The sequence below is a fragment of the Mytilus edulis genome, chromosome 8, assembly GCF_963676685.1.
Source record: "Mytilus edulis chromosome 8, xbMytEdul2.2, whole genome shotgun sequence".
In the NCBI taxonomy this organism is placed as follows: Eukaryota; Metazoa; Mollusca; class Bivalvia; order Mytilida; family Mytilidae; genus Mytilus; species Mytilus edulis.
This window is the reverse complement of record NC_092351.1, coordinates 6,634,034-6,647,049: the sequence shown is the minus strand read 5'-3', so window position 1 is coordinate 6,647,049 and position 13,016 is coordinate 6,634,034. Positions and strand designations below refer to the sequence as shown.

At 32.9% G+C, this 13,016-nt stretch overlaps 2 protein-coding genes across 2 annotated transcripts; one reads left to right on the top strand and one right to left on the bottom strand.

Annotated features, from left to right (window-relative positions):
* The first annotated feature begins 480 nt into the window (after nucleotides 1-480).
* Nucleotides 481-3,236, top strand: LOC139484691 (toll-like receptor 4). The gene has a single exon (XM_071268557.1). The coding sequence runs from the start codon at nucleotides 517-519 to the stop codon at nucleotides 3,106-3,108; it is 2,592 nt and encodes an 863-aa protein (XP_071124658.1). The 5' UTR covers nucleotides 481-516; the 3' UTR covers nucleotides 3,109-3,236.
* Nucleotides 3,237-9,689: 6,453 nt separating this feature from the next.
* On the bottom strand, nucleotides 9,690-12,647 carry LOC139484690 (toll-like receptor 4). The gene has a single exon (XM_071268556.1). The coding sequence runs from the start codon at nucleotides 12,605-12,607 to the stop codon at nucleotides 10,007-10,009; it is 2,601 nt and encodes an 866-aa protein (XP_071124657.1). The 5' UTR covers nucleotides 12,608-12,647; the 3' UTR covers nucleotides 9,690-10,006.
* Between the last annotated feature and the right edge of the window lie 369 nt (nucleotides 12,648-13,016).

Here is a 13,016-nt window from a genome sequence, read left to right as displayed (position 1 = left end):
ATCCGGGTTCCGAACTTTAACTGGGCGAAACACACGTACTAAGAGAGGGAAACAATTAAACAACAGAGACAGTGAAGTATAACAAAAGACAACCCAACATAAATAGAAATGAACTATAAGATACCAACTTTCGTATTCCTGACTTAAAACGGGACATCAAACGGTGGGTTGAACCTGGTTATGTGGCTAGCCAAAACTCGCCCTTTATGGAAATGTTAAATATACCGCTCAAATGACAACATTACATGACAGGAATCAGCACAAATATTGCTGTCTCCTTTATCTAAAGTTAGAGAACATTTTTACAGCAAGGTAACATGCAAACCAAAACAAAAGAGATGCAATGATGGTTGTAAATGACGAGAGGTGTCTGTATCATTTCAAGTATCCACGGCTTACACAATGTATACCACAAAATGCAAGTAAATTATTTGAATTTATATTTAATCTTATTGATTTATTTTGTAGATGACATATCTTGAAGCAACTATTTTCACCATCATCTGCAATATAGCAATGAATTATGCATTCAAGTGTTCATCAAATTCAAATTGTGTATGCATCAACACACCATTAGGTTTGATCGCAGATTGTTCTGGCTTAGGACTTACTACAGTGCCCTGGTTTACAAATAGTGTTGTCTCTGTCAATTTAAGCAAAAATTCTTTGACACAGTTACCATCGCAGGGCAGGCTATCCTTGAAATTAAAGTACTTAGATCTTTCGGTAAACATGATTAGGAATTTTAGCACAGATGGAACCTTGCCATTTTCCAACACTAAACATATACTGAGCCTGAATTTGTCTTATAATAGGATTTTATTAGATAGGGATACATATGTCGATGGAATTTTTAAAAACTTACAAAAGTTGCAACATCTAGATGTTTCATATAATTCCTTTGGAGACCGAAAATATTATTGTCCTGATGAAGTGTTCAAGGAGCTTCAATCACTAAAACGTTTACATATTGATGCTGTTTTAAACGTATCATTTGGAAAGGGATTTCTTGCACTACGTCAGTTGACACATCTAAAGCTTACAGGATTAACCTCAAGAATAACAATACCTAAGAATTATTTCCTTTACCTTCCAAACTTGATTTTTCTTGATTTGTCTGCACAATGGGACAAGCAATTTTCGTATTTTACTGGACTAGAACATATTGAAAGTGGAACATTTAGGAGACTTGCTCATTTGGAGATCTTGGATATATCGTATAATCGTAAGTTAGGTTTGTGCGGGTTTACAAATGTCACGCACGATCTACCTTTTACGTCAATCAAGGTTTTCAAAGCTAAATATTTGGCATGTGAGCGAGGTGGTAGTACTCTGTTATTTAACAATGACATCAAACCTTTGTTGAATACCAAACTTGAAGAGTTATACATCGATGGGAATAATTTAGATAAAGCAGAGCAAGAAATTACATCATTTTTTCCGAAATCATTGCATTACATTAGCGCAAAAGATAACAGATGGATAGCTGGACCATACTCGTACTATCATATGCTGATAAATTTAACAAATGTAAAGAAGATTGATTTAAGCTTTCAAAATAGACACCAAATGTCACAGTCTGTGAATTCATGGAAATGTGATTATGATAATTCAGTTGTTGCAATAGGCTGCTTATGTCAGAGGTATCCGCATAAAATAAATATGCATCATCTAACATTTGAACCAGAAATACCCTATAATCAGAAAGCTAAATTAATTAAAGCAAACCATTCTGCGACCATCCATTCTTGTGTACCATATTTCTATCCCTTTTTTGAACTTGTTATCGTACCACCTAATATTGAGGAAATTATTATGGAAAGGGCACGCGTTGGATATTCAATTCCACCTTTATATATCAGTTCACCATCTGTGAGGAAAATACTTTTACGGAATAATCAGCTATACTCCTTCATTGGACCTATGTGTAACTTTACAAATCTGCAATTTCTTGACCTTTCTGGAAATAAAGCAACAGATATTTCATCATATGTCTTTGGAGCCTTACCAAGTCTTCGACATTTGGCGCTTGATAATAACATTCTCGGTAATTCGAAAATCTTCTTCACTGTTGATTCAAAACATATATTTGAAAACCAAACAAACTTAACATTTTTAAACATTTCATCGAACAGTCTTTCCATTTTGTTTCAAGATTTATTACTGCGATCGACAGATCTCAAGCACATATATTTAGACCATAATTTGTTGGTAGATTGGAATGTAACAATAGAACATATGAAAAACCTTGAAATTCTTGACATTAGCTGGAATCAAATATTGTACCTATCACCAAATGGAATGCAGCGATTAGAGAAATCTTTTTCTACTAATGTCTCAATTAATATGATGAACAACCCTCTTCATTGTTCGTGTGATTCTTTAAACTTTTTTGAATGGATACAAAAACATAGAAAACATTTTCTACATTTCGAAAATTACACATGCAGTTATAAAGGCGATATTTATGCGATAAATACAGCAACTATGCATCTGAAGAAAGACTGTGCATCGTATATTGAACTAATAGTGCTGTCAGTTATTCTTATCATAACATTCATATCAGTGGTGTGTACATTGTTGGTTTACCGCTTCCGTTGGAAGCTGCGCTACTTGTACTATGTTATGAAAGGAGCGTACGGATATCATCGTGTTGAAACCGAGGATCATTATCAGTTTGACGCTTTTGTATCATACGCAGACAGCGATCGACACTTCCCTAAGGACGAGATGGTTGACTACCTGGAAAAACAAAGACATTTCCGGTTATGTATACATCACAGAGATTTTATTGCAGGATGTGGAATAGCAGAAAATATAACGAATGCTATTCACAACAGCAGAAAAGTTGTTTGCGTACTTTCGGAGGATTTTCTAAAATCCGCATGGTGCATGTATGAATTCAACATTGCTTTAATTGAAAGAACAGTTGCCAGACATGGTCAAAATATGATAATTATGCTCCAATTAGGTCGGATGATGAACATGAAGAATATCCCCACTGAAATTATGTACATATTAAAAGACGATACTTATATGGAATATCCCGAGAACGAAGAGGAAAGAAGAATATTCTGGGAAGATTTTGCTAAATCCTTGGATTCTTAAAAGGAGCTAACTTATTTATTCCTTATTTAAATGAGTGTATTTCCTTCGTCATAGTCTCAACGTTTCTTCTCTCCACTTAATCATGTCATTCAAGAAGTAAATGGGATATGAAAACCAATGAGATAACATTCAACCATAAAATCCAAATAAAGTGGATTTAAGCAACTATAAGTCATTAAATAAAGATCAAGATCAATACTTTATAGTCGATTAAGCCATAACAATTAACAAAAAAATGAATATAACAAACAGGATCTAGCTTCAACTATTGGTTGGTATACTTGAGGGTTTTTTTACATGCATTAGTTTCAAAAATATTATAACTATAGAAAAGCAAATTCTGTTTTAAACTTTTCAAAAAACAAAATCAATGTTTAAAATTATTTGATATTAATGATGTTATTTTCTATAACAATCAAAACGTTTCTGATTAGATTCCGTTATTAGATTATTCGGAAATAGAGATTGCAGAAACCGTTTACCCAGCTATCTATGCCTCAGCTTTGGTACATACGTCTAATTCGACTCCAACGAATATCTGAGTATCCGTATTTATTACAAACTAGTCGTTTTCAATTTTAAAATTGACAATTTCATCAGATAAGCAACAATATAAAAACTTCAGACAAGTATGTACAAAAAGAAGATGTGGTATGATTGCCAATGAGAGAACTCTGCACAAGAAACAAAATGACACAGAAATCAGCAACTTAAGGTCAACGAACGGCTTTCAACAATAACCAAAACCGATAACGTATAATCAGCAATGAAAGGCTCCCAAATTACTAATGTAATACAATTCAAACGAGGAAAATAAAACCTAATTTGTATACAAAATAATGAACGAAAAAACAAATATGTTACACAGCAACAAACGACATACACTGAACTACAGTCTTCTAAATGGGACAGGTGCATACAAATTGTGGCGTGGTTAAACGTGTTAGTGGGCGCCAAACCCTACACCTAATCCGGAACATTGGTTCAAAAGTGCAACTAAAAAACAAACTAGTTACAAAAGGCTTAACTCACTAGATGGACACAACATAAAATACATCTAACAAAAACAGAGTTGACGTGACCGTGTACAAAAAGTAACTAAGTACAGATCTGAGAGAACTGTCACTTAGTTCAAAGCCAACAACAAACAGTAAAAAAAAAATCATGCAACTAAGACTAAATAATCAATCAGTACACATCAATATCCAATGGATTTAGCATAACACTGTAATAAACAGTCAGAGGAAATAATGACCGAGTGCTATGCCAGGTACAGAAATCGACAGATTGTAGAGCCTTTTAATATGCATATGTATATCACAATAATATTTATAAAAAAAAGAAGAAGATGGGGTCTGATTGCCAATGAGACAACTCTCCACAAGAGACAAAATGACACAGACATTAACAACTATGAATTACCATACGGCTTTCAACAATAAGCAAAGCCAATACCACAAAGTAAGCTGGCAAAGGCCTTGAAATGACAAATGTAAAACAATTCAAACAAGAAAACTAATTTATTTTGCTTTTAATTCACTTATAATTCACGTTTAGTAAAGTCAATACTAATATCAATAGAAACAATATTCGAAGATCTAATTACAGTGTTGAATCGATAACTATTAACACAAGTTTATTTAAAGGATCCATAAGATGTTTACCAGATAGCTTTTTTATTTTTTCCGTCATGGTAAACACCACCTCCGTGCTATTCCGTTTAAGGTACAACATAACTTCAAAACAAAATATCTTTCTATTGAAGAATTAAGTAAAGGTTTAAAATAATTTGTAATAAAAAAATCCCTGGCTTAATAATTTACCAATAATACACAGTTTACATGCATTCAAGTAAAAATTATCACAACAGACACGGGCATATCGAACGAATAGTGTTATATAAACACCGCAAAATGGTACCAACGGAACATCATCATCCGAAAAAGGAAAATTAACAACAGGGTACGAAAAAACACCCCTTTTGTCGTAAATTTTGGTGTGGAGTTCCCAGTGTGAATGAAACTGATATATCTTAATCTAGGAATGGCCAGTTATTACCATAGGAAAATTTACAACTTGTCGAAAAACTTTGTTGCCGAAATGTACATTACTATTTTCAAGGAGAAAATAAACAGCTAAATATATTCTACATTTCTGAGCACATGTGATATGCAAGAGAATTCGGCTGTCACTTATGTTAGATAAAACTTACGCGCATCCGCAGTATCTAAGAATGAAAATTATGAGCCAAGATTTTGTAAAAGAACGAATCCTCCTTTAAAACATAAGATCTTGGAAGATACCTAGACCTATTATATATAGATAAATATTCTGTGTCTACTTCACTCTTTATTATCCGAGCGTCACTAATGAGTCTTCTGTTGGCCAAATGCGCGACTGGTGTAACAGGTTGTAAGCTTGACACCTTTGATAACTCTTTACTCATAATATAATGTGCGCTTGAATTCTACGTGATGACGTTGTATTTCTTTTGCATTGATATGCCCCTGTTGTGTTAAAGTCGTAACGTGGCCTGTCATTTGTGGAAATTGCTTTAGGTTATCTTTGTTTTGCGTTTCTGATGCTGGTCAAGTTATAGGGGAGCTTCGAACGCTTGTTTTCAATTTTAAATCTTCGATTCTATATTTTACAGTTGTTATCAAATAGTCTATTTCTATGTATGTTGGCGTTTGTTTTTATTGAACTTCAAAGATTCTGTTTTCGTTGTGTTTTTTTTTCTGTTAGTTGACGGGTTTACTTCTGTAATAGTTTATCTGGATTAATTTCTCTCAATCGATTTTTGACTTTTGAACAGCGGTATACTACCGTTGTCTTTATTAACCTTAATACGAACACTTTTGTTTACTCTTTGTTATATGTTTAATTGTTCGTTTAAATGATCTAATCTATTCTTTTATATGTTTATAATTAAACGTATGTTTGCCCAATTTTGTCTGTTTGGATTGCTTTTACAGTTTTGTAAATTTATGTGACTATATATCACTTACATATTAGTACGAGATATGCCGGATATAAAACCAAGTTTAATATAATAATTTCGTCGAAAAAATGTGTGTACTTTACAAGAATATGACAGTTATTTTCCAGTCGTTCCATTGGTTGATATATACAAGCGTTTGTGATTGTCTATCTTATAGCATTGTCATCTTAAATATGATTTTTGAGGACGTGCTTGTCAACACCCTGTCGGCATTCCAATTAGAACCATGAGTGCTCCTCCTTAAACATTGGAAAAATGTCAATTTACCGCTGTTGAGATGTCAAAATCGTTAACGGTCAGGTTTCAATACATAAAAGTGAATATTGCAGTTCACACTAGTTCACAGCTATCAACCGAAAGATAAGTGTTTATGTTCAGTTCTTATGTTGTATCAAGTACATGGACTGTTATTAATGATATATAATTTGTAAAACTTATTTCAGACTTTGATCCGTTCTTTACATCAACTTTATTTCAAATACAGAAATTAATATGATTGGAATCCCGCTACCATGTTAAACCGCACAACATTCTGTATGTATGTACCTGTCCATTATTATGCGCCAGCAATTAAGTGGTTGCCGTGTGTTGCTGTGTAACATATAAATAAAAATCATTAAATTTTAAGGCCGTTAGTTGTCTGGTTTGAATTGATGTACATTTGCCATTTTGAGGATTCGTATAGCTGAACATGCAATATGGGCTTTGCTTATTGTTGCAGGCGGTAAGGTGACCTACAGTTTTATAATTTTTTTGTCATTTTGGTCTCTTGTGAACAGTTGTCTCATTGGCAATCATACCTCATCTTATCATATATAGTAAAGCTTTATTGATTTTTGTTTTTATTAACACTCAAAATGGTATGGAAACTCAACGTTTTCTCGTTAACCAGACATTCTTGTATTAGCACGTCTCATACCTCATTTACCTGTGTACATTATTCGCTTTGGTGGCATTTTGTTCAAGGTTATGACTCGCTGAAATGGTAAAACATCTCACCACTTATTTTATTGAGTTTGTATCTATATTGTGTCATAGATCAAATTTGTTCGTTCAGTGTATATTCACTTGTTTGTGTTAAAATATGTCCTTTGATTGAGTTAAGCCATTTTAATTAATATTTTATAGTGTGTTTTTCTATGTTGTGCTGTTACACTATTGTTTCAGGTAAGGATGAATGATGGTACCTATTAAAAAATTTCAACCCGCTGTATTTGTGAATAGCTATCCTAAGTCAGGAACCTAATGTTCAGTGTTTGTCGTTTGTTAATGTTGTTAATAAGTGTTTCGTGTTTCTCGTTTTTAATATAGATAAGGTCGTTGGTTTTTCCGTTTGAAGGTTTTATAATATTTATTTTTGGTGCCCTTTAAAACTTGATGTTCGGTGTTAGTCAAGGCTCCGTGTTGGAGACTGTACTTAGACCAATAATTCTTTACTTTTACAATAAGTAACTTGTATGGAGAGTTGTCTCATTGGCACTAAAACCACATCTTCTTATATCTATTTATACATGAGATTCTCACGAAGAATAAAGAGAGACTAGTATAATTCTTGAACGTAACGTATAACTATGTAGATCAGATCCGCTACTTTCATTGTTCAGTTCAAATTTTGCTGACTAGATGACGATCTTATAAATATCCAAATAAATTTTAAAATTATGATACAGAAACAATAAGTTTTCGTGCATAATAAAAAGTCTACAAGAAGATTTGTTGGTTTTTCTGTTTTCAAAATGAATTTTCCACTGTTGTATGTGAGATCTGTTGTGTGTAAGTGTGTAACCTTTAGTGTAACATTATATATTGAAAAGTACAGAGTTCTTGACCAAGGGGTTAATGGAAAATCATGAGTCTACGTAAAGTTCGACATCATGACTTCGAAAAACGACGAAAGAAATTAGAAGTCAAACAACACCACACACAAAAGGACAAAGTAAGAGGTAATGTAACGAACATACCGAACTTCAAAGAAAATTCAAAATGGAAATTCCATTTCAAATGACAAAATCAAAAGCTCATGTACATCATACGAATTGAAAAATCATGTCCAGTTTTAAGGTAAAATAACCGATTTACAGTGTGTTAGGTTTTATTGTTGTAAAGAATAAATAGTTTTCTTCATATATAAAAAAAAAAGGGAATCCATAACGGCTACAAGCACGCCGTCTATACAAAACACAATGCTTGTGTTATATACCTCTATTTGGTATTTCTGGTTACCGGAAATGTAGGACATAATTCAGTCTGTTTTTTTTGTATTTTACGGGACTGTATACCTTTTTTATATTTGTCGGCGGCGAACAATTAGTGTCGTCTGTCATACATGTGTTTGTTAAATGGCAGTAAAATAAAATTTGGATACCGAAAAACATTAAGAACCCCAACAAAAGCAACTGCTGTTTGATGGGGGATAAAAACTTTTAGTATGATATGTGCATTTTAAAGTGAAATATTCTTAAATGGATTTCATCTCCAATTTCTACCCGTGTAATATAAGCCTCATTGATGGTTAACATTAGTGTGCCCGTGTATATACGCAATAGCTGTTTTTAAATCCTTATATGATGTGCTCCTCATTCGTAGGAGGAAGTTAGAGAAAAGAAGAAGAAAGGGGTTGAAGAAACTCCAAAGGGGTAAGCCGATTCTATGGGAAAGCGACCACGGCTATAGTGTTTACATATTCTGTGATAAGTATGATGTCATTAAAACATTACTTACAGAGAGGCGAAAGATACCAAAGGAACATTCAAACTCATACGTCGAAAATAAAGTGACAAAACAGAAAAGAAAATACAGAAAAACAAGAGTACACAAAACACAACAAAGAAAACTAAAGACTAAGCAACAGTCAACTAACTTGTCAAGTAATGGTATTCCCATAGACTGTCAATCAAATTTTTTTTTTTTCTAATGAATTTCTTGCGATCTTGAGTAGATAGAAAGGAAATAAAGCTACTATTACCAGAACAAAATTTATAAGGCTTGTGTTCACTAATTGATTTGAGCATTGATGAATTATGGTATTCCTTACACTCAAATTATACTGCTAAACCAGAATTAAATAGTAATAAATCAAAGTCGCACCAAGTTCCATTATATTGACAACAAATTTACAATGTGTAAACAAAACAAACAGACATAATGGGTAAAAATGTCACAAATAGTGGTACAGCAGTCATCATTGGGTTATAATCTTAATCACTATAAAAACAAACAAATATGCAATAAATAAGTACTAAAAGGCAAATAGACAGAACACATTATCAAAACGAAAAAAAAACAAGAATACAAAAATACCATATACAATAACACAATGACGGAACGTTTAAGTACAGAGCCACGTCATATGTGTCAAAAACACACAAAGGAATATAGAAAAAGCACGTTAGCACAAATGAAAGTAAGAATACAAAAATTAGCATATAACAATAACACACTAAGGGGATGTATAAGTATATAGTGAAATCACAAAAAACAGACTAAACAGAAAATTATATTCATGAAGACAAATAAAAGACTACTATAACACGTTATTTAGATGAAGAAAAAAAATTAACCAATATATATCAATACTTTTTATTTTAAAAGACCAGACGTTTTTGGCATACCTCTGGTTCATCAACTTTGACTGATCGAACTGGATAATACAATGTGAGAAGTTATATACATGTTAAATACTTATTTGATATTAGTTACTAAATATAAAATGCACATCCAAAGTCAACTTGTTAATTTAGCCATGAAATAATTAAGTTTAACAGAAGAATATTGTTGTATAGAAATCAAAAATCGGAGGGCAATGCATAACAGTGTTTGTCAGATCTGTTTTGATACATTTAGTATCTTGTATATGTAATCGCTCACGAACTTTATAATGCATTGATTTCTCATCAATTACGAAGCTAATGATTCAGCCATATCTTCCCAGAATATTCCTCTATCGTTTTCGTTCTCGGGATATTCTATATAAGTATCCTCTTTTAATATGTACAATATTTCAGTGGGGATATTCTTCATATCTATCCGACCTAATCGAAGCATAATTATCATATTCTGACCTTGTCTTGAGACTGTACTTTCTGTCAATGCAATATTAAACTCATACATGCACCATTCAGATTTCATGAAGTCCTCCGACAGTACGCAGACAATTTTTCTGCTGTTGTGGATAGCATTCGTAATATTTTCTGCTATTCCACATCCTGCAATAAAATCTCTGTGGTGTATACATAGCCGGAAATCTCTTTGTTTTTCTAGATAGTCCACCATCTCATCCTTTGTAAAATGTCGATCGCTGTCTGCGTATGATACAAAAGCGTCAAATTGATAATGATCCTCGGTTTCAAGACGATGGTATCCATACGCTCCCTTCATAACATAGTACCAATATCGTAGCTTCCAGCGGAAGCGGTAAATCAACGATGTACACACGACAGCTATAAACGTTATTATAAAAATAACTGATAGCACTATCACTTCAATAAAGGAGGCACAGTCTTTCTTCAGAAGAATGTTTGTCTTACTTATCGTTAGATCACCCCCTTTGTAATTGCATGTGTAGTTTTTAAAATGTAGAAAATGTTTTCTGTGTTTTTGTATCCATTTAAAAAAGTTCAAAGAATCACACGAACACTGAAGTGGATTGTTCAGCATATTGATTGAGACATTTGTTGTAAAAGATTTCTCTAATAATTGCATTCCATTTGATGATAAGTACAAGATTTGGTTCCAGCTAATGTCAATAATTTCAAGGTCACTCATATGTTCTATTGTTACATTCCAATCTACCAATAAGTTATGATCTAAATATATATGTTTGAGCCTCGTCGAACGCCAAAAAAAGTTTTTGAACAAAATTGACAGCCTGTTCGATGACATATTTAAGAACATTAAATTTGTTTGGTTTTCAAAAATGGCTATTGAATTATTTGTGCTGAAGATTTTCGAATTACCGAAAATATTATTATCAAGCGCCAAATGTCGAAGACTTGGTAAAGCTCCAAATATATATGAAGAAATATCAGTTGCCCTATTTCCAGAAAGGTCAAGGTATTGCAGATTTGTAAAGTTACACAAAGGCCCGGTAAAGGAGTATAGCTGATTATTTCGTAAATTTAATTTCTTAACTGTAGATGTGCTAATATAAACAGGTGGAATAGAATATCCGACTCGAGCACTTTCTATAATGATTTCCTCTGTATTAGGTGGTACGATTACAAGTTGAAATGAAGGATAGAAATATGGTACACAAGAATGAATGGCTGGGAAATAATGAGTTTTATTTTCGTTTTTACTTGTTGTCAGTTGATAAGATTTTAGACTGTTTTGTTCAAATGTTAAATGGTTTATATTTTCTGTATATGGAAATCTTTTACATAAGCAAGCTATTTCGGCAACTGAAAATGGCTGAGCGCATTGCCAAGAGTGTAAAGACTGTGACATCTGGTGTCTATTTTGAAAGCTCAAATCAATTTTCTTGATATTTGTTAAATGGTGCAGTGTGTTAAAGTATGCATATTTCGCAGGTATCCATCTGTTGTCCGTAGCACTTAAGTAACGCAATGACTTGGGAATGAAAGTTGTGGCATGGAGTTCTGTTTTATCCAAATTGTTCCCATCGACATATAACTCTTGCAGTTTGGTACTAAATAAAGGTTTTATGTCATTGTTGAACAACCAGGTACTACCACCTCGTTCACATCCAAGATATTGAGCTTTGAACACTTTAATCGACGTAAAGGGAAGATCGTGAGTGACATTTGTAAAGCCACACAATCCTATCCGACGATGGTAGGATATATCCAATACCTCCAAGTAAGGAAGTCTTCTAAATGTTCCCCTTTCAATACTTTCTAGTCCAGAATACATTGAAACATTTCTGTCCCACTGTGAAGACATATCAATAAATTTCAAGTTGGGGAGATGACGAAAAAAGTCATTATGTACTGTTTTCCGTGCAGATAATCCAGTTAACGTCAGATTTGTCAATTTAGGGAGTGTAGAAAATTCCTTTCCGAATGAAACATTTACAACAGCGTCAATGTGCAAACTTTGGATCGATTTAAGCTCTTTAAATACTTCATCAGGACAATAATAACTTCTGTTATCAAATGAATTATAAGAAACATCCAAATGCTGTAACTTTTCTAAGTTACGGAATACACCATCGACATATATATCCCTATCTAACGAAATGTTATTGTAAGACAAATTAAGAGTCATCAGTTGTTTTGTGGTGGTAAACGGGAAGAGGCCATCTGAATTAAAATTCTGAATCTTGTTAAACGAAAGATCTAAATGTTTCAATTTCGAGGGTAGTCTGTCGTTCTGAGGTAACTGTGTTAAGAAGTTTTTGCTTAAGTTGACTGATATAACAATATCTGTAAACCAGGGCACTGACGTAAGTCCTAGCCCAGAACAGTCTGATAAAAAACCTAATGTTGTTTGGATGCATGTACAGTTTGCATATGATGAACATTTGACTGCACAACTCATTCGTATATTGCAGATGATGACGAAAACTATTGCTTTAAGATATCTCATCTACAAAATAAACTAATAGTATTATATGAGAATACGAAAACTTTTCATTATTCAAATCATAATTAACTTTCTATTTTAATTATTTTGTTGAGTCGCTGTCTCATTGTAAACAGCTGTTATATGAAAACAATCCATACAATATATATAATTGTTATACTATTTGAAAAATGTCTAATGACAGGTGTCCATATCAACAACTTGATCTGTTGATATTACATGTATGAACTTAGTTCTAGGGAAACCTTAATCGAAGATCACACACAGGCTATAGTACCAATCATAATTAATGGAGACATCAAAAATATTCGGTCGGTCTCAAATATGCTTTAAAAATTATAATTTTTAAAAAGAATAAAAACCA